General features: G+C 43.3%; 2 protein-coding genes across 6 annotated transcripts; one reads left to right on the top strand and one right to left on the bottom strand.

Moving 5' to 3' along the window:
* Positions 1 to 1,927: 1,927 nt before the first annotated feature.
* On the bottom strand, positions 1,928 to 9,957 carry MEIG1 (meiosis/spermiogenesis associated 1). Of its 4 annotated transcripts, none has more exons than XM_042053414.1 (4): positions 9,819 to 9,957; positions 7,621 to 7,753; positions 5,622 to 5,784; positions 1,928 to 3,587 (listed from the first exon to the last, which is right to left on the bottom strand). In XM_042053414.1, exons 2-4 carry the CDS (start codon positions 7,722 to 7,724, stop codon positions 3,459 to 3,461), a joined length of 396 nt encoding a protein of 131 aa, XP_041909348.1. In that variant the 5' UTR covers positions 7,725 to 7,753; positions 9,819 to 9,957; the 3' UTR covers positions 1,928 to 3,458. The 4 variants fall into 4 exon arrangements, with proteins under 4 accessions (XP_041909348.1, XP_041909363.1, XP_041909370.1 ...); XM_042053429.1 differs by lacking the exon at positions 9,819 to 9,957 and adding an exon at positions 6,348 to 6,408 and having other exon boundaries at positions 7,621 to 7,700; XM_042053436.1 differs by lacking the exon at positions 9,819 to 9,957 and adding an exon at positions 6,348 to 6,411 and having other exon boundaries at positions 7,621 to 7,684.
* Positions 9,958 to 10,058: 101 nt separating this feature from the next.
* Positions 10,059 to 24,073, top strand: DCLRE1C (DNA cross-link repair 1C). 2 transcript variants are annotated; one of them, XM_042053366.1, is made up of 14 exons: positions 10,059 to 10,193; positions 10,295 to 10,346; positions 12,065 to 12,149; positions 15,447 to 15,506; positions 16,174 to 16,229; positions 16,308 to 16,409; positions 16,678 to 16,750; positions 16,921 to 17,061; positions 17,573 to 17,674; positions 18,285 to 18,421; positions 18,568 to 18,622; positions 20,217 to 20,305; positions 21,166 to 21,266; positions 21,732 to 24,073. In XM_042053366.1, the coding sequence occupies exons 1-14, from the start codon at positions 10,085 to 10,087 to the stop codon at positions 22,697 to 22,699; spliced, it is 2,130 nt and encodes a 709-aa protein (XP_041909300.1). In that variant the 5' UTR covers positions 10,059 to 10,084; the 3' UTR covers positions 22,700 to 24,073. The 2 variants fall into 2 exon arrangements, with proteins under 2 accessions (XP_041909300.1, XP_041909304.1); XM_042053370.1 differs by lacking the exons at positions 10,059 to 10,193; positions 10,295 to 10,346 and adding an exon at positions 15,008 to 15,214 and having other exon boundaries at positions 10,920 to 12,149.

Here is a 24,073-nt window from a genome sequence, read left to right as displayed (position 1 = left end):
AGGCCAATCATTTTCAACACTTTGAAACAATGGAACCATGTTTGAAAACCAAAAGGCTGAGGTTCAACTCTCTTCAGAGATGGAAAAACAACTTTCCATTTGGGCGCCTAAGTGAAAATCAAAACACTTATACCATCCTTCTGTGTAGAGCTTTGAGCTGCTGTGACTGCAAAGCAGTCAAACAACCATGGCATCACTGTCAGAAAATACTGATCCATAACAGATTCCAGTAAAGGCTGAAAAACAGAGCACACCAGCCTGGAATGCACAGGTTGCACTCTTGCCATTTCACATGTAGTTGTCAAACACAAAGCCTGAAAAGTAGGTCTTGGAAGTTTGTTTTACCTACTTCTTGTCAGCTTCAACAGGCACAGAAAGGATTTATTCTTCTTGTACAAAGCCATGCAGGGAATTAGACCAAGTAGATGAGGCTTAGGCAGCTGCAAGCTAACAGAAAGCCTTGCCACTGCCATTCCCTGAGCTGCTGCAAATGACCATTAGAGCGTTACAGTATTCCCTGATAAGAGAAATACCTACAGATAAGTACCTGGGAAAGTACTTTCACAGAATTACTTTTTAATAGGAGTCAAATCAGAAAAATAGCACATATTTTCATCTCTAGGCAATAAAACTTGAGAGATGTGCTTTAGCTCTTTAAAATTCAGTAGTTTTTATAATGATGTTCAGAAATCATTTATGGTGATAAGTACTGCTGTGTCACCCTTAAAATAAAGCCCAGCTTCCCCAAATCGCTTACTTCTGATACTCCTTCATAGCTTAAGAGACAAGTAAGATCCACCTGCTTAAAACTGAGGTAGGGATATTTCAGTTACAGATGTATCAGATAAAACACTGAGTTCTTTTGACAGCTCTTTGAGTGAAAGATACATCCTGCACACAGGCAGCAGAGGAAAACTTGCTGGTACTCAAGTATCAGCTTCATGCTCAGCCAGCACAGCTGAACGCCAAAGCCAGGTCAGGAGGAACTTTGGCAGGCTGGAGCAGTGGTTACGTTACCTTAAGTTTGGCATGAACTGGATGTCAAAGGACAATTTTAACTGAAACCAACACTGCCAGTACAAAACCTGCTGTTTCACTAATGAACTGAGAGAACTCCCAAATTCAGCACTGTCCTGACAAAGGCCATCTCTGTAATCTGGTCTTACTAATTACAAGGCTTGTCTCTCTTTTTCATCCTGTGAATCTTTTAAATCTCACAGTGAGATTCAATCTTTTTGCACACTGAAAATGCTGAAAAATGTAAGTAATAAAATATAGGTAATTCACTCTCTCAAAGTGGGAAGGATCTGTCAACTCATATAAAGTGGAACATGAATTCCCATGCTACTCATTTGAAGGGAAATATCCATGGGCTGCATGAAATGCACACTCATGGTTTTAAAATATAGACAGAAGCATCCAGCAGTATTGCAAAAATATTGAGGAGTTAGGTAAAATGAAGGAATCCCAGAACAATCTCTTACATGTGTTTCAACTTTTAAAAATCTTTCTTGAGGAAAAAATCCACATTAAATCCTAAAAAGTTACCTGCAGTTTTAATTCCTGTTCTCGAATGCCCAACTACGTCTTTTTTATAGACTGAGAAAATAGCTGTACGAAATGTTCTCACTTCTTCTGTGTGTGCTGATAGCAATAATTTCTGACAATAAATTTGAGCTGGCTATACAATACATCTATGTTTTGTGTAATTCTTTAAAGGCTGCTTCATGTCCACTGGAAGACTGTTTTTAGGAATCTATGAAGTTAACAAAGTGAGATCCACTAAACTAAAGTGACAAAATTGATGGGTTATCTGGTAATTGTTCTGTTCCCACTATTTAATTGCAAAGTATGCAAAAAGTCCTGTCTTTAAAAAGTATATCTAGAGCACTCCAAATATAAAAGAAATAATAATGAAAGGCTGAAGTGGCATTTATGGTAGCAATGCTTTATTTCTCTACACTGCAGTAACTCTCTCTTTATATGCCATTAAAACCTTCCTAGAATATGTTTCATAGTTGCTTCAGAGTATCTTTCTGTCATTTCTCTAGCAGAGCTCATACAAGTTTAAGCTAATATTTTCCAAGTTGTCTAAATAAGATGAGATCACCACCAATCATTGTCAATGAGGTCTTTTAAATATTGCACCCATACTTATTTCGACAAGGAGCTGTAAGTCCTCTATTTCTCATCTCGAGTCTGCCTCCATCTTAGGCTCAAATAAATTAAGAATATCCACAAGACAGGTGGTCAAATGTACACTGCTAATTCATGCCTAAAACTGAGTTTAGATACCCTTGGTCAACAGTATAGAGATAGGAAATATTAATAGCAATTTTTTTGTAACTACCACAAACACACCTACTGGTTTACATAACAATAATCTGTTCTACTGGTCAATTATCAAGAGTTTTGGCATCTCAAAGTATTTTAATTAAATCCCTTCATGAGTGAAGGTAAGTACAGTTCCTCATCTTTATCGAGCGTCTCAGAGTAGCCCAGGTATGTGCAGCTGCTGCAGAGTTGACGTCACAGCAGCACATTCAAAGAAAATGTTACATAGCTGCACTCAAAAGAAATTAATTGTGCTCACAAGAGCTTTTCTCTATTCAGAACAAAGGCTGTCCAAATGACAGGACCACGCGTGGATGTCGATAATGTGACATTCCAAGTTAGATGAGATGAATTCTGCCCAGAAATCCCACACATAATCTGTGTACGTCACTTTCCCCTAAATATTACAGAGTGTGGATTTCATGTTCTCCCTGGAGTTTTATATCCCATGTTCCCAACACCTGTAAATCCACAGTCCACCCCTGCAAGAAGGCATATGCTAGTAAGTCAATTAATACTTCCTCTTAGAGTAATTAATACTGGCACCTGACAAAAATACTTTGGGGATAGATAGAAAGACATTTCTGTTGTGACTATTTCTATCACAATAACCAGTCTTTATATCTGCAGCTCAGCACTGGCTGATTGTTCAGTGTCCTTCACTTAAATTCTTTGCTTGTTATTCTTGCTCTGCTCCAAGGGATTTTTAGTCAGTGCTCTGGCCTTACTTTGGCCCTTTGGAGTCTCATAACCCTTAGCTACACCAAGAGACTGTGGCTGACATTAACCAGTGTCAACAAGATTATATTGTTTGGAATAAAGATTGATGCCTTTACTTACAATGGATGCTATACAGTTAACTGAAATATATGATGCCCATCTGCCAGCTTTTTTATGTCAAAGCATTTGTAACCAGGAAAATGAGGAATAATAAGACTTTTGGTTATAGGAGGGAAAAAGTGAAGCTTCTATGTCTATAGTTCAGGCTTCTCTACATTTCCAGCACTCCCCTTCCTATCTAAGCATGACATGGATACTTAAGGTAAAACAGATTACACAATTCATTTACTTACAGGTCTTAAGAAATTATTTATAAAAACAAACCAACCAGAACAATAACAACACTAATACACATAAACTTTCACTTTGCGGACATCTTTGTCTTCGCATTCTCTTTGCCTGTTGTAATAATAGAATGTATTGTCCCTTCTCTGAAGTTTCTTAACAAATCCAGTTTCTGGCCAGCACTCTACCTACAAGCCGAACAAAAAGGACATGCAATCACCTGAACATGCTCACATTAAATGATGTTTGTTCATTACCTTGCAAAGAATATAGGGTTAAATTCCATAGGAAACCCTCATTTGCATCTAAAGACTACTTTTCTATTAATTTGCTGAACTTCTGAAAACAGATTGAGAACAAAATGTCAGAAACCAGTTTTCAGGTTTAGCATAAACTTATGTGATCTGAAAAGCCTAAAGATAGGAATCTAAGATATTTGACAGGCTAATTTAAAATTGCTCAAGTCAAAGTTTTTAAAATATCTTGTTTAGGAATATAACATTGATGCTATTCAGTTATTCAGTAATCTGAGAGGCTGCAAGAGTCTGCTTCTGTAAGACTGACATACACTTAAAGGTTTCTTTCAGACCTTCTGACCATAAAAAATGTGGTTTTAGTTAGCAATTTCATGAAAATAAAGTAAGCTGCAGACTGTGTCAGTCTTAAAGATGGTGGGATCAACCCCACATAAACCCAGCACCACTCTGATGCTCTTCACTGTTCCACAGTGTAAAGCTTTAAATTAAAGGCTTGAGCATTTGCACATTCAATAGCTTTATGGCTTTAATAGCTCTCTCAGCTTGAGCATCTATGACTACTTCTGATTAAACTAAACCTTAAAAATCAGGTAATAAGCATCTTATTTCTCTTCAAGGCAGAGCTGACAACAGGATGTCAAACTTGAACATTCTCTAATTGGAGAGCCCCAGAAGTGGTTTCATCACTTACCTTATGACTTCAGGCATACAGCTGTGTTATTTGCATTGTCTGTCTAAACATAACAGCCTTAATATTCATTCTACCTACACTATAATTGCATCTTTAGTAACAACTGCATTATAGAAACCTAAAATGGACTAAACAAGACATTTCAGAATATGTTAGTTGAAAGAGAATCACTGCCAGGCCCTGGCAGACTGGAACAGAATACACACTCACATTACAATGACTCAGTGGTGTTCTTTAACTTTCATCAGGGTTTAACTGCCAGTGGTTGTGCCCTGCCATAAATCTTAAACACACAGATCCTACCACAATAATTACACTATTTCCTTCTGCAGTTATTGAAAATCATACCACAGCTTTTGCAGTGGTATCAGAGTCCATGATAAAATAATAAACTGTATCTTATTATGCACATAGATGTTTTTCTGTGTTGTGAGTTAACTGGATGGGGAGTGAGTTTCTTAGAACTTTCTGTGCTTTCTTATGTGCACAGGAGGTCAACATCTTTTAAAATTGTGGTTTTCATACTATATTCGCTGCTTTGGGAGATAAATTACAGAGTTGTAAGAAAGATGATGCATTCTTCACTGTATTAACCTTTTGGTTGCTGTTTTGAACCTCAAGTAGCCACTGGATATTTGGCCACTACTCAATAGCTCATCTGATGTGCTGGGGAGCATCACCACCAACTGTAGCGAGCAGAGGCACAAGTCCTTGGTGTTGACAAGAGCCTGTGTCACAACTGCCTTTAGCACAGCTGGCACCAAATATTTCCATTGTGGACATCATTTTGACAGAGGCCAAGTTTTGAGTGTGCACAAAGTCCAACTGTGCTACCACATAATCCAACTGCAAACCAAAGCAGTAGCAATGACACAGGACTGACTCCGTGGACAACCAATGAGTTTCCTATCAAGTCTATTGACAGAGTAATGGGGAAGCTTCAGAGAACTCACTTTGAAATATTTCTTCCCTCAATACTGAATTATTCCCTTGGAGATCAGCTACATCTGTTCAAAGAGATCTGTGATGCTTCTAAATGCATCAGAGAGGGGGAGCAAAACACAGGCTAGGCAGTGTTTCTGTTTCACTTCTGTGAAATGAGGTATTCTGCACAGTAAACAACAGCTCCAAAATTCAAGTCAGACCTGTGAGGAAACACTGTATCAGAACCTAGCCTAAATGAAAGGAAATAAGCTGCATCTCCATTCTTATTTAATCATTTTACATGAGACAGAAGTTTAAAGTAGTAACCCTTTCAAAGTTCTGAATCTTACCTCATCAACTTGTTTTACTTGTTTATATTCCACCTCATCTCTGTATCCAGCTTGCTGAAATCTGTATAAGTTCTCTACATCATCTGACCATATTTTGGCACGATGCATAGATTTTGGTTTCATGTCAGCTTTACTCATGACTTCACAAACTTCAGACTTCTTCCTGAAATTAGACAGGAAAATTAAATAGAGAAGACAGAAGCAAGTGATTTTGTTGGGGACACAGAGTAACAGATAGAAAACAAAATTTAAAATAAAGGAATTACAGAGTTCAAAGTCTGAGGTTAGAAAAGGAAGAAGTTGTAAGCAGCTAGAATCAAATTAAATGCACTGCTTGATCTCAAACAAACCCAACTCATCTGTACTTCCATACACATCTTGACTCAACCTTCCTAAAACTTAATTGTGCAAATTGATGCATTAAAAAAATATTAAATGCAATATTTTTTAAATTTCACGTCTTCGCATTTGTGTCCCCTTGGGGCAGGCAGGCAGATTTCCAGATTTTTCTTTATTGCTCCTGAAGTGACACAAAACTGGGAACCACAGAATGAAGATCTGGGCTGTTACTGAAGAATAGCAAACACTCAGGATAGGAGAGGAGGGGGAAGGAGAAGTGTGCAGCCAGTCACATGGCCACAGTGCAGACGACAGAGATGAGGTCTTGACAGATAAACTGGATAAGGAGACAAGGCACACAGCCTGCCAGAATTCACCCTTTCCTACCTTCGCCCAATCCAACTGACTGCCACTGACTTCCTCCTCACACAAAACCCATTTGTTCAGTCTGCTGAGACACAGTAAACAAGTTAATCAACTGCTAAACCTGAAAAGAGCAGAGAGGGGGCAAGCTGAAACTCAAACTGAAAAAAAAAAAAAGACAAACCACCAAACAAATTAAAAACAACAGCAACAAAAAAGCAATAAAAATTGCAGACAGTGGATACTCACCAGGGACAGATTTGAACTATATGAAAAGAAATATGAACCATTTGACTTCTGCCTTATATCTGAATTTCACTGCATTTACTTTCCTGAGTGTATCTTATTTTGCTACTCAAATAGAACTTTTGTTGCTTCTGCAAGCAAAACACACATATCACTATCATGCCTAGCAGGTATGATCAGAGATGAGTACTTTCCTAGTTTTGAAATGTCACCAAGCTTCAGCTTTATAATTAGGAAGGAATGAAAGCTTCTGGATTTTGCAGTGAGAGGATGAATACAGTCTCCCTCCCTGTGGGTAGGATGTTGTCTCCAAACCCTGCACATGGAGTAAAATTTCTTTTCTTGGCAAGTTCCCATATCAACAGAGAGCTTGAAAAGTTGAATGCTGAAATCTTATCAAATGCAAAATGCCACTAGTCTGTTAGAAAAGCAGACATTGGAAAAAAAGTCTTGCACCACAGGATAAAAATCTTTGGGAAAATTATATCAAGAATTATTGTTATCATGATGTGAAACTAGCAGAAAGAAGCCTGCACACCTGTCATCTGTTTGTATGAGAGCCATCAAGAGACAAAGAAAGGGCCTTTCATCTCTTACTGAACACACTTTATTAGAGATCAACAAAAATATGTAAAAGGGCATTTTTCTGGCAACACTTCACCATTTCTTGCAGTTCAGTACTCCAAGCATTCTTTTACCAGGCATTGCAGCATTTTGCAATTCAAAGCAGCCATTTACTGAAATAAAAAAGAAATCTTCCCACCTGGTTATGAGGTACCAAATACAAATTAACAGGATAAGCAAATCCTTATTCTTAACATTTAGGGTAGTCTTTGGGATATCTAGCTCAACGTTTTTTTTTCCCCCTGTGCTGAAAAGGGCACTTTTGCAGCCATCATGGGATTTTTCAAGCTCTGTATTTGTTCATCAGTGTTTGATGAGAACTGTTGTCAGTCAATATTGACTTTAGACAGTCAATATGATTAGGAATAACATTAGATCTTAATAAATGCTAAGCCATAATGAATGTAAGTGTCTTATGATAACTTACATGTCATTAGTATTAAGTACTTCTTTATAGGAGGTGCTGGATTCACCTAATGAATGTTTTTCTTCAAGACATGTAGGTAGGTCTGGGACTTCCTGAGTCACCATGAATTCACAGTGCCTGTCCACAGGCGCTCCTGCCCAAAAAGTAAAGAACATACATTGAAAGTTCCAGCTTGGTGACTTCAAATAATGAAAACACCATCCTGATATTTTTGGGATGCTATTTGAAAAATGTACTCTTTGTCTATTGTGTGTCCAAGTTCCAGGCATAGAGCTGTTTTCATTGTACCAGAGCAGGAGACAGCTGTACTCCAGCCAAGAATTCAGTGAAGAGATGAAAGACAACAGACAGATAAAGGCAAATAAAGAAGACAAGAGAATGGTAAGAAAATACCCAGTTTAATATTAACACTTTTCATTTAAGGGGAACTTTTGAACAGTGAAGTGCACTTTGCTAAGATGACAATGTTTGCCTGCTCCTAATTTGGGGTAAACAGTGAGTGCTTTGGCCTTGGGAACATATTTTTTAATGTTAATCATAACACAATTACTGTGGAATCCTAACTAGCCTGGGCTCAGAGATGGTGGTTTCCTGAACAGTTACACAAGCTGTAAGGGTCTGTGGGAAGAGAGCATCTGCTCCTTTAAGGCATCTGCTCAAGGACCATTTTCACTGCAAAACGGGGTTACAGGAAAGGGAGGAAGCCATACAACAGTATATGGGGACTCAAACCTGAGCAGCAAATGAGGAAGGTGGTGATGAGAACCACACCTGGACAGTCATGGGGCATGTGAAGAGCGTGAGAATGTTTATTCCAGCAAGGTTATCTGATCAGGGACCTTGTCAGTTGGGAAATTTGGGAAAAGGGGGGAAACAAACAAATCGTGCAGAGACAAGGACCTGACAAAACAAACATAGAGAACAAACCTCAACTCTAGCACTAATAGATGGGCTATCAGGAAACTACAGGAATGACATCCAGGGAGATCAACCTGGACTTTGCACTGGTGAGACTATTACCCAGGGGGATCCAGACTTGGAGAGCTGTGGAAATCCATGGAACTGTATAGATCTGTGAGAAACGTGTAGAAGAAGTGGAGCAGGGAGGAACAAAGATGGGAACAGACAGAAAGGAGTATAAAATAAGCCTGTCCTGTGTAAAACAGGGCCAGTCAGTATTACACACCTGGCTGAGCCCTACACCTGGTCATCAGAGGTTGTCGTACCTTATCGTATCTTCTTAAATCTTAACTGTCTCTCTGCATAAGCTCTGTATTCCACATGTGTGTGTGGTGCAAGGACAAAGTGTCAGCTCTGTGTGAGACCTGTGTGTGAGTGAACAGTGGTGCCAGCTCCTGGAGTCAGGCTTGGGGGTATGAGCACCTCTGGCCTGTGATATCAGCTGCTGACGCAGGTGGGGGTACTTAACTTCCAGCCACTGAAGCAGGAACAGGATGTGTCCTGAAAAATTAGCTACTGGGGGAGGGCTGTCATGAGTGAGGGGCTGCATGTCAGCAGGTTGAGCTCACAGCCTGTGCGCCTGGTGCTGGGGAGGAGTGGTGTCTGTACCTTCACCCATTTTGGTATACCTAGGGTGCACACCCATATTCACCAGCAAACCTGAAGCTGAAGAGTAGGGACACCTTGGGTCCAGGCCAGGGTATCAAGTAGGACAGGGGGCCCTGCTGCATCCTCAGCCCAGCAAGGAGCGCCATGTCCCCAGGCAGGAGGGGCCTTGGGCCAGAGCAGCGGGAGGGCTGTACCTCCTACAGCACTTAACCCAAGTCAGCAAATACAGGACCTGCTTGGGGTCTCAGAAGAGCCAGTAAGAGATTTCATAGGATGTGAAGGGGGTGGAAAGGACCTTAAGGATCGTCTGGTTCCAACCCCCTGCCATAAGCAGGGGCACCGTCCACGAGATCAGCCTTGAACAGTCCCAGGGTTGGGGCAGCACAGCCTCGCTGGACAACCTGCTCCAGTGCCTCACCACCTGCTGCACTGTAAAAAAATTCTTCCTAATATCTAATCGAAGTTTCCCCTCTTTCCAGTGACTTCTACCTACTCTACCCGCCAGCTCCTTGTACACGCCGTGGTGCTCAGGCAGACATCCCGGCCTGAATCAGTGCTGCGACGGTAACTTCACCCTGCTCCCACTGCCATGGCCACAACCCGCCCACCCAGCCCTTAAAGCGGCCCACCTCGGTTCGAGAGAGGGAAAGCGGCGACTCTTCCCACGCGGGGCGGGGCGGCGGTCGGGACGCGCTGGCGGCGCCCCTCACCGGCCTGCCCCGCCCCCAATCCCCTCACGGCTCTCCCCCGGTGACGCCAACGGTCGCCAGGCAACCGCCCGCCATGGCTCCTTTAACGGGCCGTGCCCGCCCCTGATTGGCCGGGGCGGGGCGGGGCCGCCTCGCGATTGGCTGGGGGCCGGGCGGGCGGAAGCGCGCGCCGCCCGCCGCCCGCCATGAGCCGGTTCGGGGGCCGCACGCGCGAGTACCCGGCCGTGTCCATCGACCGCTTCGACCACGACAACGTGCGCGCGCGCGCCTTCTTCCTGTCGCACTGCCACAAGGGTGAGGGCCCGCCAGCGTCTCCCGCCGCCGCTCTGCCCCTCCCCGCGTGTGTCGTCCCCGCCCCGCGTGTCCCCCGACTGACCCCGTGCCTCTCTCCCCAGATCACATGAAGGGGCTGCGGGCGACCGCCCTGAAGAGGAGGCTGGAGGGCAGGTACGGGCTGGCGGCGGGGCGGCCTCGGGGGAGGGGGCTGGTGCGCGGCAAAGCGTGAGTGAAACTGCGTGGGGATCTGCCGTGGGTCGTAAGCCACAGGGTAGGAATGGGACAGGGACACCTCCCGCTAGACCAGGTTGCTCCGAGGCCCCGTCCTACCTGGCCTCAAGCACTTCCAGGGATGTGGCATCCACAACTTCTCTGGGCAATTTGTTTCAGTGCCGCACCACCCTCACTCATTGTAAAAAACTTCTTCCTTGTAGCTCATCTAGACCTGCCCCCTTTAAATTTGAAGTCACCCCACCTTGTCCCCACCACGTCCTTGTAGAAAGCCCCTCTCTATAGTTCTTAAAGCCCCCTTTAAATATCAAATGGTAGCAGTAATGTCCCCCCAGAATTTTCTCTTCTCCAGGCTGAAGAACCCCAGCTATCTCAGCCTGTCTCCACAGCAGAGGTGCTCCAGCCCTCTGGGTATCTTCCTGGCCTCCTCTGGACCTGCTCCAACAGGTCCCTGTTCTTCCTGTGCTGAGGTCCCCAGACGTGAATGCAGCACTGCAGGTGGGGTCTCACCAGAGCAGAGGGGCAGAATCCCCTCCCTTGTCCTGCTGCCCACAGTGCTGGTGATGCAGCCCAGGATATGACTGGCTTTCAGAGCTGTAGATGCACACCGCTGGCTCATGTCCAGCCTCTCATCCACCAGTACCCCAAAGTCTTCTGCAGGGCTGCTATTAACCCCTTTATCCCTCAGTCTGTTTTGATAGAGGTTGCTCAGACTCAGGTGCACTTGGCCTTGTTGAACTTCATGACGTTCATGAGCTTCATAAAGATCTCTCTGTTGTTCCCTGGAAGTGTGTTGGTACACAGAGATAGTGCTGTGCCTGTGCAGTGAAGGGGGCCAGCTGTGCTCTCTGAGGTGTATGAGCAAGTAGCCAGCAGTTTGAGGGAGACAGTTATTCCCCTCTGGGCCCACTTGTGAGACTTGTCTGGAGTACTGAGTCCAGCCCTGGGCTCCCCTGGACAATAGACCAACAGGTGTTTTGGAGCAGGATCACCATGCTGGTCTGGGTCAGGAGGGTGGGATGTGTGAGGAGAGGCTGAGAGAGCTGGATGTGTCTTCAGCCTTAGGAGTAGGAGACAATCATGTATCACTGTTTGCAGGTAGGGGTAGAGAAGATGGAGCCAGACTCATCATGGAAGTTCATAAGGAAAGGGCAAGGGACACCTTTTTCACCATAATGATGATCAAACATGGCAATGGGCCCAGGGAGGTTGTGGACCAGTTCCTAGGCTCTGTTTATTGGAGTAGATGTTGCATCTCCTGAGATGCAAGCAGAGAATCTCTCTTTGCTCATCAGGTCTCTATGCACAAGCTCAAGCTTCATAAGGGAGTATTCTGTGTTCTGCTGAGTGCTGACTGTCCCAAATGCCTGTTCCTTGTGCAGGGGTATAGAAACAAGCAGATAGGTCTGCACATGACCATGAACCACACACTGCATTTGTGTCTACACAAAACCATACAGGCAGGGGCACACAGGGGTATATTTGGGTTTGCTGTGCTGAAGAGAAGCCTGCAGGCTTCCAGTTCTGCAGGTCTCCTCACATGAGAGGTTTCTGAGCGTAGGGTTGATGTACTGGCTGCCAGGTGCTGATGTGTTGTTAGATTGTTCCTCATGTCTACTTTAAAAAAACACTTATCTGTGTTTTTTGTCTCCTCACAGCTTGAAAGTTAAACTATACTGCTCACCAGTAACTAAGGAATTGTTGTTGACTAACTGGAAATACAAGTTTTGGGAGAATCATATTGTGAGTTTGTGTTTATTTTGAAATTAGCACTTTCCAAGAAGTGATTCTCAGAAAGAAGCAGCTTTGCCCTCCTCAGAAGTGTCTAAATATTGGTGTTGATACAGTGTTTCAGGCCTTAAGTACTTCCAACAATGTGCTTTCTGCAGCTTGCTATGTGGGACTGGTTTATTGCTGTTCGTTGTTTAATTATTTTTCCCTCCACAAAATTTTTCCTTTTCTCTCAACTTCAGCTTTACATGGCCTTCATCTTTACAGTGATCATTTGTACATTTGAATTTGTATTCATTTCCTTACCTTGCTCACATCTCTTTGCTGCTGTCCTTAATTTCTCTTTTGCTTCATTTAAAGTCTCTCATTGCTTGGAGTGTATATATCTGAAGTTATATGATTTTCCTTTTGATTTTTGGAAAATGGACTATAACATGAAGAAGTTTTAGTATAAAGTCATTGAAGAACTTAAATGTACATGATAGTGTTTGGAGCCAAACTGCAGGGGATCAGTGTTATGTACAGGTGTGAGCTTGTAGTTATTTCCTTCCCTTTGCAGATGCAGGCATTATGAAATTGAACATGAGTTTTTTTATAGAAGTAAAATTAATTCTCTCTGCACTGTTGGGGTCCCTCCCCTGCCGTGTAGCCCTGGGAGAGGGGCCCTGAGGGCACAGACACGGGGTTTCCCTGTCCCTGCTCAGCCTCGTTCCCATGGGTTGGTTTGTGTTCCCTGCGCGGGCAGAAGGACCCTTGGTCCCGTGACTGGAACAGTTCCTCAGCAGAGCCCCGGCCATGCGGCTGGAGAAATAAACATCTCTGAAACATCTAGCAAGAATCTGTCTGTCCATATGTATTTCCTTTCCACGGGACTCCTGGTTTGATATATGCGTGTTGCAGTATCCCCACTGCAACAAATGGTGGAGAATGCGGGCAGAACGATCCCCGATCCCTAAGCGACTGATTTGTGTGAGTAAACCCTGGAAACTTTGGATTCCTCTTCTTGGTTTTGCTTTGCTATTCCATATCTAAACTATGGAGGAACCGTGGGAAGACTCTTGGCTCTCAGAGCCGCATATGGACATTTATCTTAAACTTAAAATGATTCTTGAACAACGATTTGTGAATTTTAGCTTGATTCAAGCTCAGAAAGAACTGAAACACTTCCTGGCATGGTTGTTTAAGAACTTTTTCTATGTTTCTTGGGATTTAATTCTTACCAAGGGTTTTTGGAAAACCGTTTGGACACAGTTAATACTGGAGTCAAAATATATGCCGATGGAAGAATATTTTCGTGAATATTATTTAGTTACCGAGACTGTTGAGCAATGTCAGCTGTGTCCTGGCGAAGGGAAGCCTGGCGCAGGGACCGTGCGGCCCAGGCCACGTGCACCGAGCGCTTTCCGAGCAGCAGCGAGGCAGTTCCCGCGTGCGGGCGGAGCCAAGCGAGCCGCAGTGTCGGCGGCGGAGCGAGGAGCAGCGGGACCCGGCGGTGCCCGCCCGGCCGCGCGCAGCGCGTGGTGGAGCGAGCCCCGTGAACGCCCGACCGAGAGGGGAGGCGCGCGGGCAGCGGCTGGCGGCAGCGGCGGTAGAACGGAGCCGCGCCCAGCCGAGACGCGCGCTGGAGCAGGGCGCGGGGGGATCGTCGCCCGGGGGCCCGGCCGAGACGTGGATGCAGCGCCCGGCATCGGCAGCGAAGCTGCGACCAGAGGAGGCGACGCACGGAGAACTGAGCGGCCCGGCCCGGCCCGCGCAGCCCCGAACGCGACCCCGGGAAGAGCGCGCAGGCACGAGCAGCCCTGACAATTCCAACACGGGAGCGACCGAAGGAGAGAGCAAAGACGCAGCGAGACAAAAAACAGCAGCCACTCGGAAAAAGATCATAGTAACTAAGACCTTAGGGATAGTAAAATGGTATAATGTTAAGCAAAATTATGGTTTTATAACAAGGTGTGACAACCAGCAAGACATATTCGTGCATAGAACTGCTATTAAAAAGAATAACCCTGGAAAATGCATCCCAAGCTTGGGAGATGGAGAGGTGGTGGAATTTAATATTGTACTAGGGAGAAAAGGGTTACAAGCATCGCAGGTCACTGGGCCTGATGGTGTTCCTGTAAAAGGCAGTATATATGCAAAAAATCGTAGTCATGTTAGACAATATCTCCATTGTAAGCCCCCCCTACAGTTTCCCTTTCCTAATCCCACCTTTCCCTTTTACCCTATGTCCTATTACCCCCAGTGTATTCCCAATCCGTTTTTTCATCCATGGTTTCCCTCACAAAACCATGCTTTTGCCAATTGTTTCCCCAAAAATCCCTTTCCAATGCCGAGTGGGGGATGAAAAGGGGGAGGGAAGAAGTTAAACCCTCTCCTGCCTCAGTTTCCCCACAAAGCATGCTCAGAGAATTCTGTCTCCCTTCTGTCAGCCCTAAGATGTTCCAGAGAATCTGTTTGGACATTTAAAGACTCAGGAGGGTGGCTTGTTTTGTCTTGAAACGGTTCTTGTTATGTTTATCCAGTTGTTTTCATTCTCCTTTTATTAAAATAAAACGGGTGAGGTGTTGGGGTCCCTCCCCTGCCGTGTAGCCCTGGGAGAGGGGCCCTGAGGGCACAGACACGGGGTTTTCCTGTCCCTGCTCAGCCTCGTTCCCATGGGTTGGTTTGTGTTCCCTGCGCGGGCAGAAGGACCCTTGGTCCCGTGACTGGAACAGTTCCTCAGCAGAGCCCCGGCCATGCGGCTGGAGAAATAAACATCTCTGAAACATCTAGCAAGAATCTGTCTGTCCATATGTATTTCCTTTCCACGGGACTCCTGGTTTGATATATGCGTGTTGCAGTATCCCCACTGCAACACTGCACAAACACAGGAATATGTGCTCCCAGTGATTTGTGGGCTCTGCTTCTGGTAATAGTGGGCAGTGGGAAGTGCTGCATCACAGAGCTGTCCTTGCAAGATCCACTGCTGTGCTGTGGATGTTTTGGGCTTTGCAGTCATCCAAAAATCAGGCGTGTGATCCATCCATAGGAGCAAGAGCTGTTGCTGATGGAAGTCCAACATGCTCTAACTTTTTTAGGTATGCACACATTGGTTGAGGTATCTCCATTTAATTTTTAGATCACTTTTAGGAAAATTTATTCCACTGGAAATGGAAATTTATGACTTACTATGGGAAAATGGGTTTAATTTTACAGGCTTAGCATTAGCCACAGTGAGTGCTAGAGATGTCTACATAATGAATACCTGGACATAAACATGAAACAGAATGTTCAGTAAATCCTATAATGCAGTTAATAATTTTGTTACAGGTTGCATTGGAAGTTGAAACTCCAACTCAGATTTCTTTAGAAGATGAAACATCTGGTGAGGTAAGTTACAGGAAAAAAAGATTCGTATTAGTCATGGGCTGTAATGCTGTTTACATGAGTACAGGAAACACAGCTGCAACATCCAAAGTGGACAAGCTGGTTTTAAAATGTATGTGCCCCTCCTCTCCTCTAGTGACAGAACAAGGGGTGATAGTTTTAAACTAAAAGAGGGTCTATTCAGACTAGATAGAAGGAAGAAGCATTTTACAATGAGGATGGTGAAACACTGGAACAGGTTGCCCAGAGAGGTGGTGGATGCCCCATCCCTGGAAACATTCAAGGTCAGGATGACACTCTGAGCAGTCTGTCTAGTTGAAGGTGTCCCTGCTTATTGCAGGGGAGTTGGACTGGATGAACTTTAAAGATTCCTTCCAACCCAGACTATTCTGTGATTCTGTACTTGTTCACCAGGAGCCAAGGAGGTAGAACTGTCCTCTGTCCAACTTGCTTTATAAGCACCGTACAATACTTGGTCCTCTCTTCTGCCATGACAGGATGATTGTTGCTCTTTAGTGCTTGTTGCAATGTGAAGAAACTCTCTGGATTTAAAAGCAACACTAAATGCTGCAGGAGGCTGTGGGGAGTAATGCATTGCTTTCACTGTGCTGACAAAAGTACTGGTAGTACTTACTACAGTGTGAAAATAATGCTAGCCTCTCTCTTCCAGAAAGAAGATGTAGTGGTGACACTTCTGCCAGCTGGTCACTGTCCAGGTTCAGTCATGTATGTCCTTTCAATACTTGAAATGTTTCACCACCTGGCATTTAATGATGAGTTTGACCCAAGTGTTGCTGTCTGCAGGTTTCTGTTTGAAGGTGAGAATGGCACTGTGTTGTACACAGGGGATTTCAGGCTTGCAAAAGGAGAAGCAGCCAGAATGGAGCTTTTGCATTCAGGGACCAGGTGAGCTATTTGTGGGATTTAGAAAGAATCATATGGCATCGACAATTTGGGAATAATATACTATTTTTTTTCTCATTTTTAATTTAAAATTTTAAACTTAATAATTTAATAATTATTAAATATAATTGCAATACTGCAGTTTTAAGCCCCCTTTGACTTATTCTTTGTAATAAAGAGGTAGAATTACCTCCTTTTGAAGAGAGAGGAAGTGGCATATCTTAGCACTGTGATGCAATGTTTACTCTGATATCACATTTCTCTCCTCCAGAATAAAAGACATCCAGAGTGTGTATTTGGACACTACTTTTTGTGATCCCAAATTTTATCACATACCAAGCCGGGTAAGTCTAAATAAACTGTGGGAGGAAAGGCCCTTAAAATTGTTAATTAATAATTAATTACCTACCTTTGTTAGGTAAGTCTTGCAAGGCAATGCCATTTTGCATTACCATATCACAGCACTTTGGAAGTATCTTCTAAGATGACTGACAGCATTTTCTATACTTTTCAGGAGGAATGTTTAAATGGGATCTTGGAGTTAGTGCGAAGCTGGACCTCGCTGTCTCGTAATCATGTTGTGTGGCTGAACTGCAAAGCTGCTTATGGATATGAGTATTTATTCATAAACCTCAGTGAGGAACTTGGAATCCAGGTAACGTTTCTCTAATTGTTGTTTGGAACCTCAGTAATGATTGTGGCCAGTCACTGAGATGGCAGTGGCTGTTCAGAGGGCTGCTCTAGGTCGCTGTTAGGCCTGTTTCATTAACTTCTCTTAAAAAGTGCAGTTGTGCTCAAAATGAGTTAACTAGTTGACTTCAGTCTGGAACATCTGGACTTCACAAAAAGAATTTAATTCCCAGTTTTCAAGCTTTGTGTTTACCTCTCTCCCTTTTTTTTTGTGAATCGTAAAAGTAATTTGCATACAGTATTAATAGTCAGTAGATAGATTCTGAATTCCTCATGAATATTCATCCCTCTTCAGCATAGAAGGTATGTTCTACTGTTCTAGATGGCTGACACGTCTCTGCTTGGACATTATTGGGACTAATAATTTAACTGCCTGCCAGCATTTGGGGAGAGCAGAGTCACATCTGAATAGCTGCTCCAGCTGCAGTCTGGCAAACACACTGAACTACTAAAGAGTAAACTCTGGCTTTCTCTAGGTGCACATGAACAAACTTGATATGTTCAGGAACATGCCAGAAATCCTGTGCCACGTTACCACAGACCGACACACGCAGATTCACGCCTGCCGACATCCTCGGGTGCGTTCGTTCTGCAAAGCCTCCCCTGACTTTGCTGTGAAAGTGTGGTTATAGGTGCTGATGTTTGGGACCTTTTGGCTTAATGAAGACTGGTGAAATGGTGACTTAATGTAAAGCAGAGTGAAAACCTTAGTTAGTGGGTTGAAGGTTTTGGGTTTTTTAAAAAAAAAAAGGAAAAATATATTAATTTATGCTAGAAGTAATTTAATTGTATTTGAAACCTGAAAATTGTGGTTTTAAGTGAAGTGAGACAAGCAATACTGGATCAATCAGGTATTATCCACTTCAATGTATCAAAAGAGGCTCAGAATGACGCCTGCTGCAGCCACACACTGTGTGGTTTTAGCACAGGCCCTCCCTTTCTGGGATGTCTGGCTGGCTGGCTGGAGGCTCCAGCTTGGAGGAACACAGGTAGAACCCAAGATGGCACATTGGGGCATTGGTCTCTGACTGATTCTCTCTGCCAGCTGCACTAAAGAAGCAAGGTGTGGTAAGGTCTTTCAAGGGAGTTATAAGTGAGAGAAGAACGTGGTTTGGCTAGATACTATGTTGCTTAATTTCTGGGTAAAAAAGGTCACTGTTGGGCTTAATTTTATATTCCATTGGACAGGATGAGGACTGCTTTCGAGGCAACAGACTGCCGTGTGGGATGACTTGCCACAATGGAACTCCCCTGCACATAATCAGCATCAAACCCTCCACGATGTGGTTCGGGGAAAGGAAAAAGAAAACCAGTGTAATAGTGAGGTGAGCATTTGGGCCACACAGAAACCTGTTGTTTCAGGTTTGTAACTTGCCTGATACCTGTATAACTGAATCTCAGGTTATGCTGGTCTGTTGACCAAGGATGAAGAGCAATTACCTAATTTTTGTTCCTCCTCTGTTTTATTTAGGACTGGTGAGAGAACATACAGAGCTTGTTTCTCTTTCCACTCTTCATACAGCGAGGTTTGTATACTTGTAGTACTGAGTATACATTGATTAAGGAAATGTAAGAGTTTTGATTATTCTGGAGTGGATGACATGACTTGTCATAATAAAAAATATCTTGTCAGTAATAAGATATAAGGGGATAGGAAGTTCTGAATGCTGAAGACAAAAAATTGCTTTAATATAGCTGCAGAGGAACTTGTTAATGTAGGGCAGGATTACAAGCCTGTTTCCTGTTCTCTGTTCTCAATGTATAGGTCACTGGTACAATTGTTTTGACTGCCTTTCTATTTTAGATTATTGTGTAACTGTGCAATGCTGAAAGCATGGAGTTTTGCTTCACAATACATTGTTTATCTACTCAGATTTGGGTGGGTTTGCCTTCTTTTCTCTGCCCACACATTTAAACATAATTCTCTCACATCCTGACTGCCACTGTTGCCCCTCTTCCTGTGTTAAAAACGAAAAGGAAACTGGTCATGGCAGCATCCTCCCCACAATCACACACTTTCATTTAACATGACTCAATACAGCTCTAAAAACACTTATTTCTCCTAAAAAACTGAACTGAAACTGGATCAGTGGTAACAATGAACTATCACAAAGTCTTGCACTACAAAATGGAGGAAGGCAGTACTGTTTTTAATATCCTGGATAAGTTTAAATTTGCTCTGCCATGCAGAATTTTAAATGTAGGTCCCAGTGTGGAATTTGCTGGTGGAATATGGGGGATAGTGTAACTGTAACATTCCTACCTCCACATGCAAAAATAGATGGGTCCTTGTCTTGGTTTGAGACAGTTTAAAGGAGAACACTCTGGAACAAGTTGTCTCCCTTTATAGGTTCAACCAATCCCTTTCCACCAATAAGGAATGAACATGAGTAGAGAGAAATTAAAAAAGAACAGTTTCCTAACAAGTGGAACAGCATCAGGCAAAAAAGAACAGTAAATAACTGCTGGATACAAAATTGCAATAACATTATAGGTCACCCCAGGACAGTCCTACTGTCTGTACAGATAGGAGTGTAATCCACAACCTGCAAGTGTTTCCAATGCTCAGCACTGAAAAAGCCTCAGCAGGAGTGCCCCAAACTGGACACAATTCTCCAAGAAATTTACTGGAGATCATCCAGAAGACAGCAGAGTAAGGCTTGGAAAAAACAGTGTATTTTGTCATAATGGGCTTTTACAGGGGACTGAAGAGAGACTTTAGGAAGAGGAAAGGAATACCTGATCTGCATACCTGGAGACTTGAAGTGTCCAGTAAGGCAGCTGCATTTTGGAAAGATCAACAGCAGTAAGGACAGGCAAGCACTGGATCACATTCCAGGTCTTCCCAGCCTTTTCTTTCAGAGATAGTGATGGTCTGTGTAGATAATTGATACAGATAATTGCAGTGAGGTGTTAGGTGAGGCTGAGTTCTCAGCATCCTTTCAGGCCTGTTTTCTTGTTCCAGAAATACCCACTTTGACAGAGTCATGGGCTACATTGGTCTTTACTTTAAGACTACTAGTAGTACTTTTGGATGTGCTTGCATCAGTGCTACCTTTAAGTGATTTTCTTAACTGTTGATGTAATTTGTTAAATTGCTTCTTCTTTTCTGGAATTTAGATCAAGGATTTCCTGAGCTATATCTCTCCTGTGAATGTGTATCCCAATGTACTGCCACTGGGTGCAACAGAGGACAAAGTTATGGAAATGTAAGTGACAAGTGGCTGCTGGCCAGAGGTGATCCAAACTCTGTTCCTGTAAGGACAATTCCCCTCCTGAATCCCAGCCTCTCAGGAGGGCCTCTGCCTTTTGCTTTACTTGTCAGATAATTCAGATTTTTTTTTTCTATATTCAGTCCCACAGATCTGGGCTTTCTGAAGCACATGTGTATGTTAAGCTGAGTCTCAGAGTTTGTATTCTACTTCTATCTGTGTGTAGAGGCTTTTCTGCTGGTAAACTCTGGGGTGAAGCTGAATACACATTCATCTCACTGTGTTCTGTGACCCATTTCTATTTGTCATTGCTACTTCTCCGAAGTTTCTTTTAAAGAGGGTTTCTCTGGGGACTTGAACTCCTCCTCTCTGCAGAGCATCAGAGGCAGTTCTCTTGGGCTGCTACAGATGCTGGCAGCTTAAAAAGCGCCCTCGGGGGACAGGAGAGCTGTGGTGTGTCTCAGTCTGGACAGAACAAAGATTCCTGTTCCTTCTTCCTTTCCTCCTTAGTAAGAAAGAAGACTTCCACTTAATAATCACTAAATAAAACCACAGTTGGATTTTGAACCCTGTCAGCTTGTCTTCTCTAAGGAAGGAACTACAAGATAGTTTCCAAATTATGTACATGTTTTAAGGTAAATATATTGAAAGGACAGATTTCTACCTTTCAGCTGCTGAAGCTCACCAATGAATCAAGGATTTTGCCCTAGGTATTGCTGCCTTTGTTTTAACATTTTTGCTGCAGTGCCTGTGAAACGCATGGAGCAGTGTACTTAAAACAAGTTAAAAGGTTTACTTTTGCTCCTGAAAGCATATGCTGAGTTCTAAATATTAACTGCTTTTCTCATTCCCCTCAGATTAAAGCCACTATGCAGGTCATACAGGAGAAACATGGAACCCAGGTACAAGCCCTTAGGAACACTGAAGAGAGCCCACAAGAGAGAATTATCTGATACAGGTAAAGGTTCTGCTGCTACTACTGCACCTTAAATTAAAGTCTGAGACTAAGCAGAGATGCCAAGAGCCTTGGTGTTCACTGCAGCCTGCCTGTGTGTTCAAAGCAACAGCTGGAAAGGAGAAATAGAAATGATGTGAACTTAGGAGGGTGAGAGAGCACTGATCACGTAAAAACACACTTGTTTGCAGTCTTAAAATGCACTTAATGCTCAACAGTCCTGTAAGTTTTTGGATGGAGCTCCTTCTCTCAGTCCTAGATCAGCCCTAGGAGAGCTTGTTCTAACTGTCCCTGTGCTAGACAAGGCAAGGCAAACACTGTCAATATCATCCTGCAAAATCTCCAGCTGGGTTCAAGAATATTTTCCTCAATTTATACTAAATGAATTTTTATTAAAACTTCGCTCTCAACAAGATTTTAGCAGAGATGTGAACTTTTCTTAGTGATTTTCTGTTTGTTCCTTGCCAGATGAAGATGATCTCTTTGATTCAGAATTAATTTCTACAAGGCCTAAGATTCCAAAACAGCAGAGAGGAGAGAGCAGGCCCTCCAGTACAGGGCAGTCTGAAAATGCTGAAGGAAACATTAATGAGGGCACAGAAAGTTATAAAGGGACCACAGCTTACACCTCCCTCAAGGTAGACTTTGTGGACTGTGAGGAATCAAATGATGATGATAATGATGATGAAGATGACGAAGAAGAATCTGAAAAAAATACAGTTCAATTTCATTCCCATGAGCCAGATGCCACTTCCACAGCCAATTTCAATGGAGTAACTAGTGACCAGCAGGAGTCTAATGCCAATGTCCCTTGCTGGGATGAATTTTTTACGGGTAATAAACTAGAAGAAAGTTCTGAAAATGAGGACAACGTGCCATCTTCAGCAGATGCTGGCGGGTCCCAGTCACTCTTCAGCGATTCAGATGGAGTAAGTGACTCAACACACATCTCCTCCCAAAATTCTTCTCAGTCAACACACATATCAGAGCAGGGGAGCCAGGGCTGGGATAGCCAAATGGACACAGTGCTCATCACGTCCCAGGAGAGAAGTGCCCTGGACATGAGCAAAGGGGGGAGCAGAGCAGTGGTTCCTGTGCTGCAGGAGACTCCCACGGACACTCAGCTGGACAGTGGCAGGGGGAAGCCACCAGGTCAGAACAGACCTTGTGCCCACTATGGTGCCTGTGCCTTGAAAAGCAAAGGCTGTGAGAAAGCTGCAGAGGCTGGTGCTGCCCATGTTCAGGATGTGCTGGTGGAAATAAGTGACAGCTCCAGGACTCCTGATCTGGAGCTGAGGAGGGACTCCCAGAGCTCCTCTGACTTTGAAATTCCCTTAACTCCTGATGCTGAAGCACCTCAGCCAGATAAACTGCACCATTTATACAAGAAGCTTGCAGCAGGTGAAAACATTATCAATGAGAAAAAAGTCTCCTGAGAACTCATATAACTGATTACCTCGTGGTAATACCCAGCATGTTTACTAATACCTGAACTCTTTTTCTCTTTGTGCTGCTTACTCTCTGCAGCTATGCTGAGTCATGTTTTTTTCAGAAATATCTTACTGTCAGAACTAGGAATCTGCAGCCTGTGTAACTTTATTGTTCCTTCCATGAAATACTGAAAAGGAAGTATTCCCAGGAGGGACTGTAAAAGCCTTCTACCTCTCAAGGTTCAATTCTCCAGGACTGTAAGCAGACAAAAAATGGACCAGACAAAACTAAGGGTAGAACACTAAATGAAATTTAGTGTTTAACATGAGCTCCAGGAGTTTTCCTTTTAATGTGATCTCAGGGTTTAATAAAATACACATTGTTAACTGTGGGGAAGAACATCTAAGAATAACCATGCAAACAAGGCAGTTGTAATATGGCTTTAATCACTATTATTATTTATCATTATTATAACAATTTAATGAGTATTCACTGCAGTTCATTTTAAAAACAACTGCAAAACAGATTAGAGAATTACTGAGGTTGTGAGGAGGTTTAATTTGTTTTAAATCAAATTGTTCATTTCAAAAAGTCTCTCTTTACACTGAGCTTTAACTCCTGAGTAAGGTACTGCAGACCACTGTCTGTGCTTCATCTCCAACTCACTGCAAACAACTTGTCATCAGTTCCTCTGTGTTCTGGTTTGTTCTGAATGGTTCTTCAGAAAACTTAAAAATAAAATCCTGTAGTTCCCAAGTTACCAGCCCTGTCCTGCTCTGGCAGGTAACTCAGCCACAGAAGGTAACCTGGTATCCCAGACAGGTGCTTGCATTACTTAAGGCTCTTGTACTACAAAACTTCACCTCCTCTGCAACATTCTGTAGGCTTCACGATTTTAAATCAAGACAATATATTCTCCATGCACGTGTGCCATCCTAAATCTCTGCCAAAATTCTTAGCTTCTAACACAGAAATGTAATTCAGGTTTTTCTTAAACTGGAGTGCCTAGGAAATATCCAAACCACAGAAGTCATCTAAAAATCCCTGAGGTTTTCCAAGTCCCAAAGAATTAAACACACTTTAGCACAACACCTCTTCCCTCTGAGTGTGCCTTCAGTTGTTGTGCCATGTTTAGTGACATGTGAATGTTAAACCAACCAGCATTCTGCCACGGGGAACAGAGGCAGGAGGGACAAAGCATTGCCATAATCTACGTATGATTTTAAGGATATTCAACATCCAGGTATTTCTCCACTGTTACCTCCTGCTGTTCGTGGGATTTGTTAACCTGATTTCCAAATGTGATCTACCAACTTTCAGCAAGCTTGAGTGGAATGCTGTTGGAACTACCTCTGTGAATAAAGTCAGAAAGAGCAGAA

The sequence above is a fragment of the Corvus kubaryi genome, unplaced genomic scaffold (assembly GCF_017639235.1).
Source record: "Corvus kubaryi isolate FWS band 111438036 unplaced genomic scaffold, C.kubaryi_AGA036_p1.0 135, whole genome shotgun sequence".
Taxonomy (NCBI): domain Eukaryota; kingdom Metazoa; phylum Chordata; class Aves; order Passeriformes; family Corvidae; genus Corvus; species Corvus kubaryi.
Note: the sequence above shows the minus strand (reverse complement) of the source record. Positions and strands in the feature narration are given on the sequence as shown.

Bases quoted from the DNA above. Each gene is read 5' to 3' on its own strand.
- DCLRE1C (XM_042053366.1), top strand. From the start codon at position 10,085: ATGAGCCGGTTCGGGGGCCGCACGCGCGAGTACCCGGCCGTGTCCATC. The intron at 10,347-12,064 runs GTACGGGCTGGC...GTCTCCTCACAG, and splicing joins AAGAGGAGGCTGGAGGGCAG to CTTGAAAGTTAAACTATACT. The intron at 18,623-20,216 runs GTTTGTATACTT...TCTGGAATTTAG, and splicing joins TCCACTCTTCATACAGCGAG to ATCAAGGATTTCCTGAGCTA.
- MEIG1 (XM_042053414.1), bottom strand. From the start codon at position 7,724: ATGGTGACTCAGGAAGTCCCAGACCTACCTACATGTCTTGAAGAAAAA. The intron at 5,785-7,620 runs GTAAGTTATCAT...GTCTAATTTCAG, and splicing joins GTACTTAATACTAATGACAT to GAAGAAGTCTGAAGTTTGTG. The intron at 3,588-5,621 runs GTAAGATTCAGA...TTCGGCTTGTAG, and splicing joins AAGTAAAACAAGTTGATGAG to GTAGAGTGCTGGCCAGAAAC.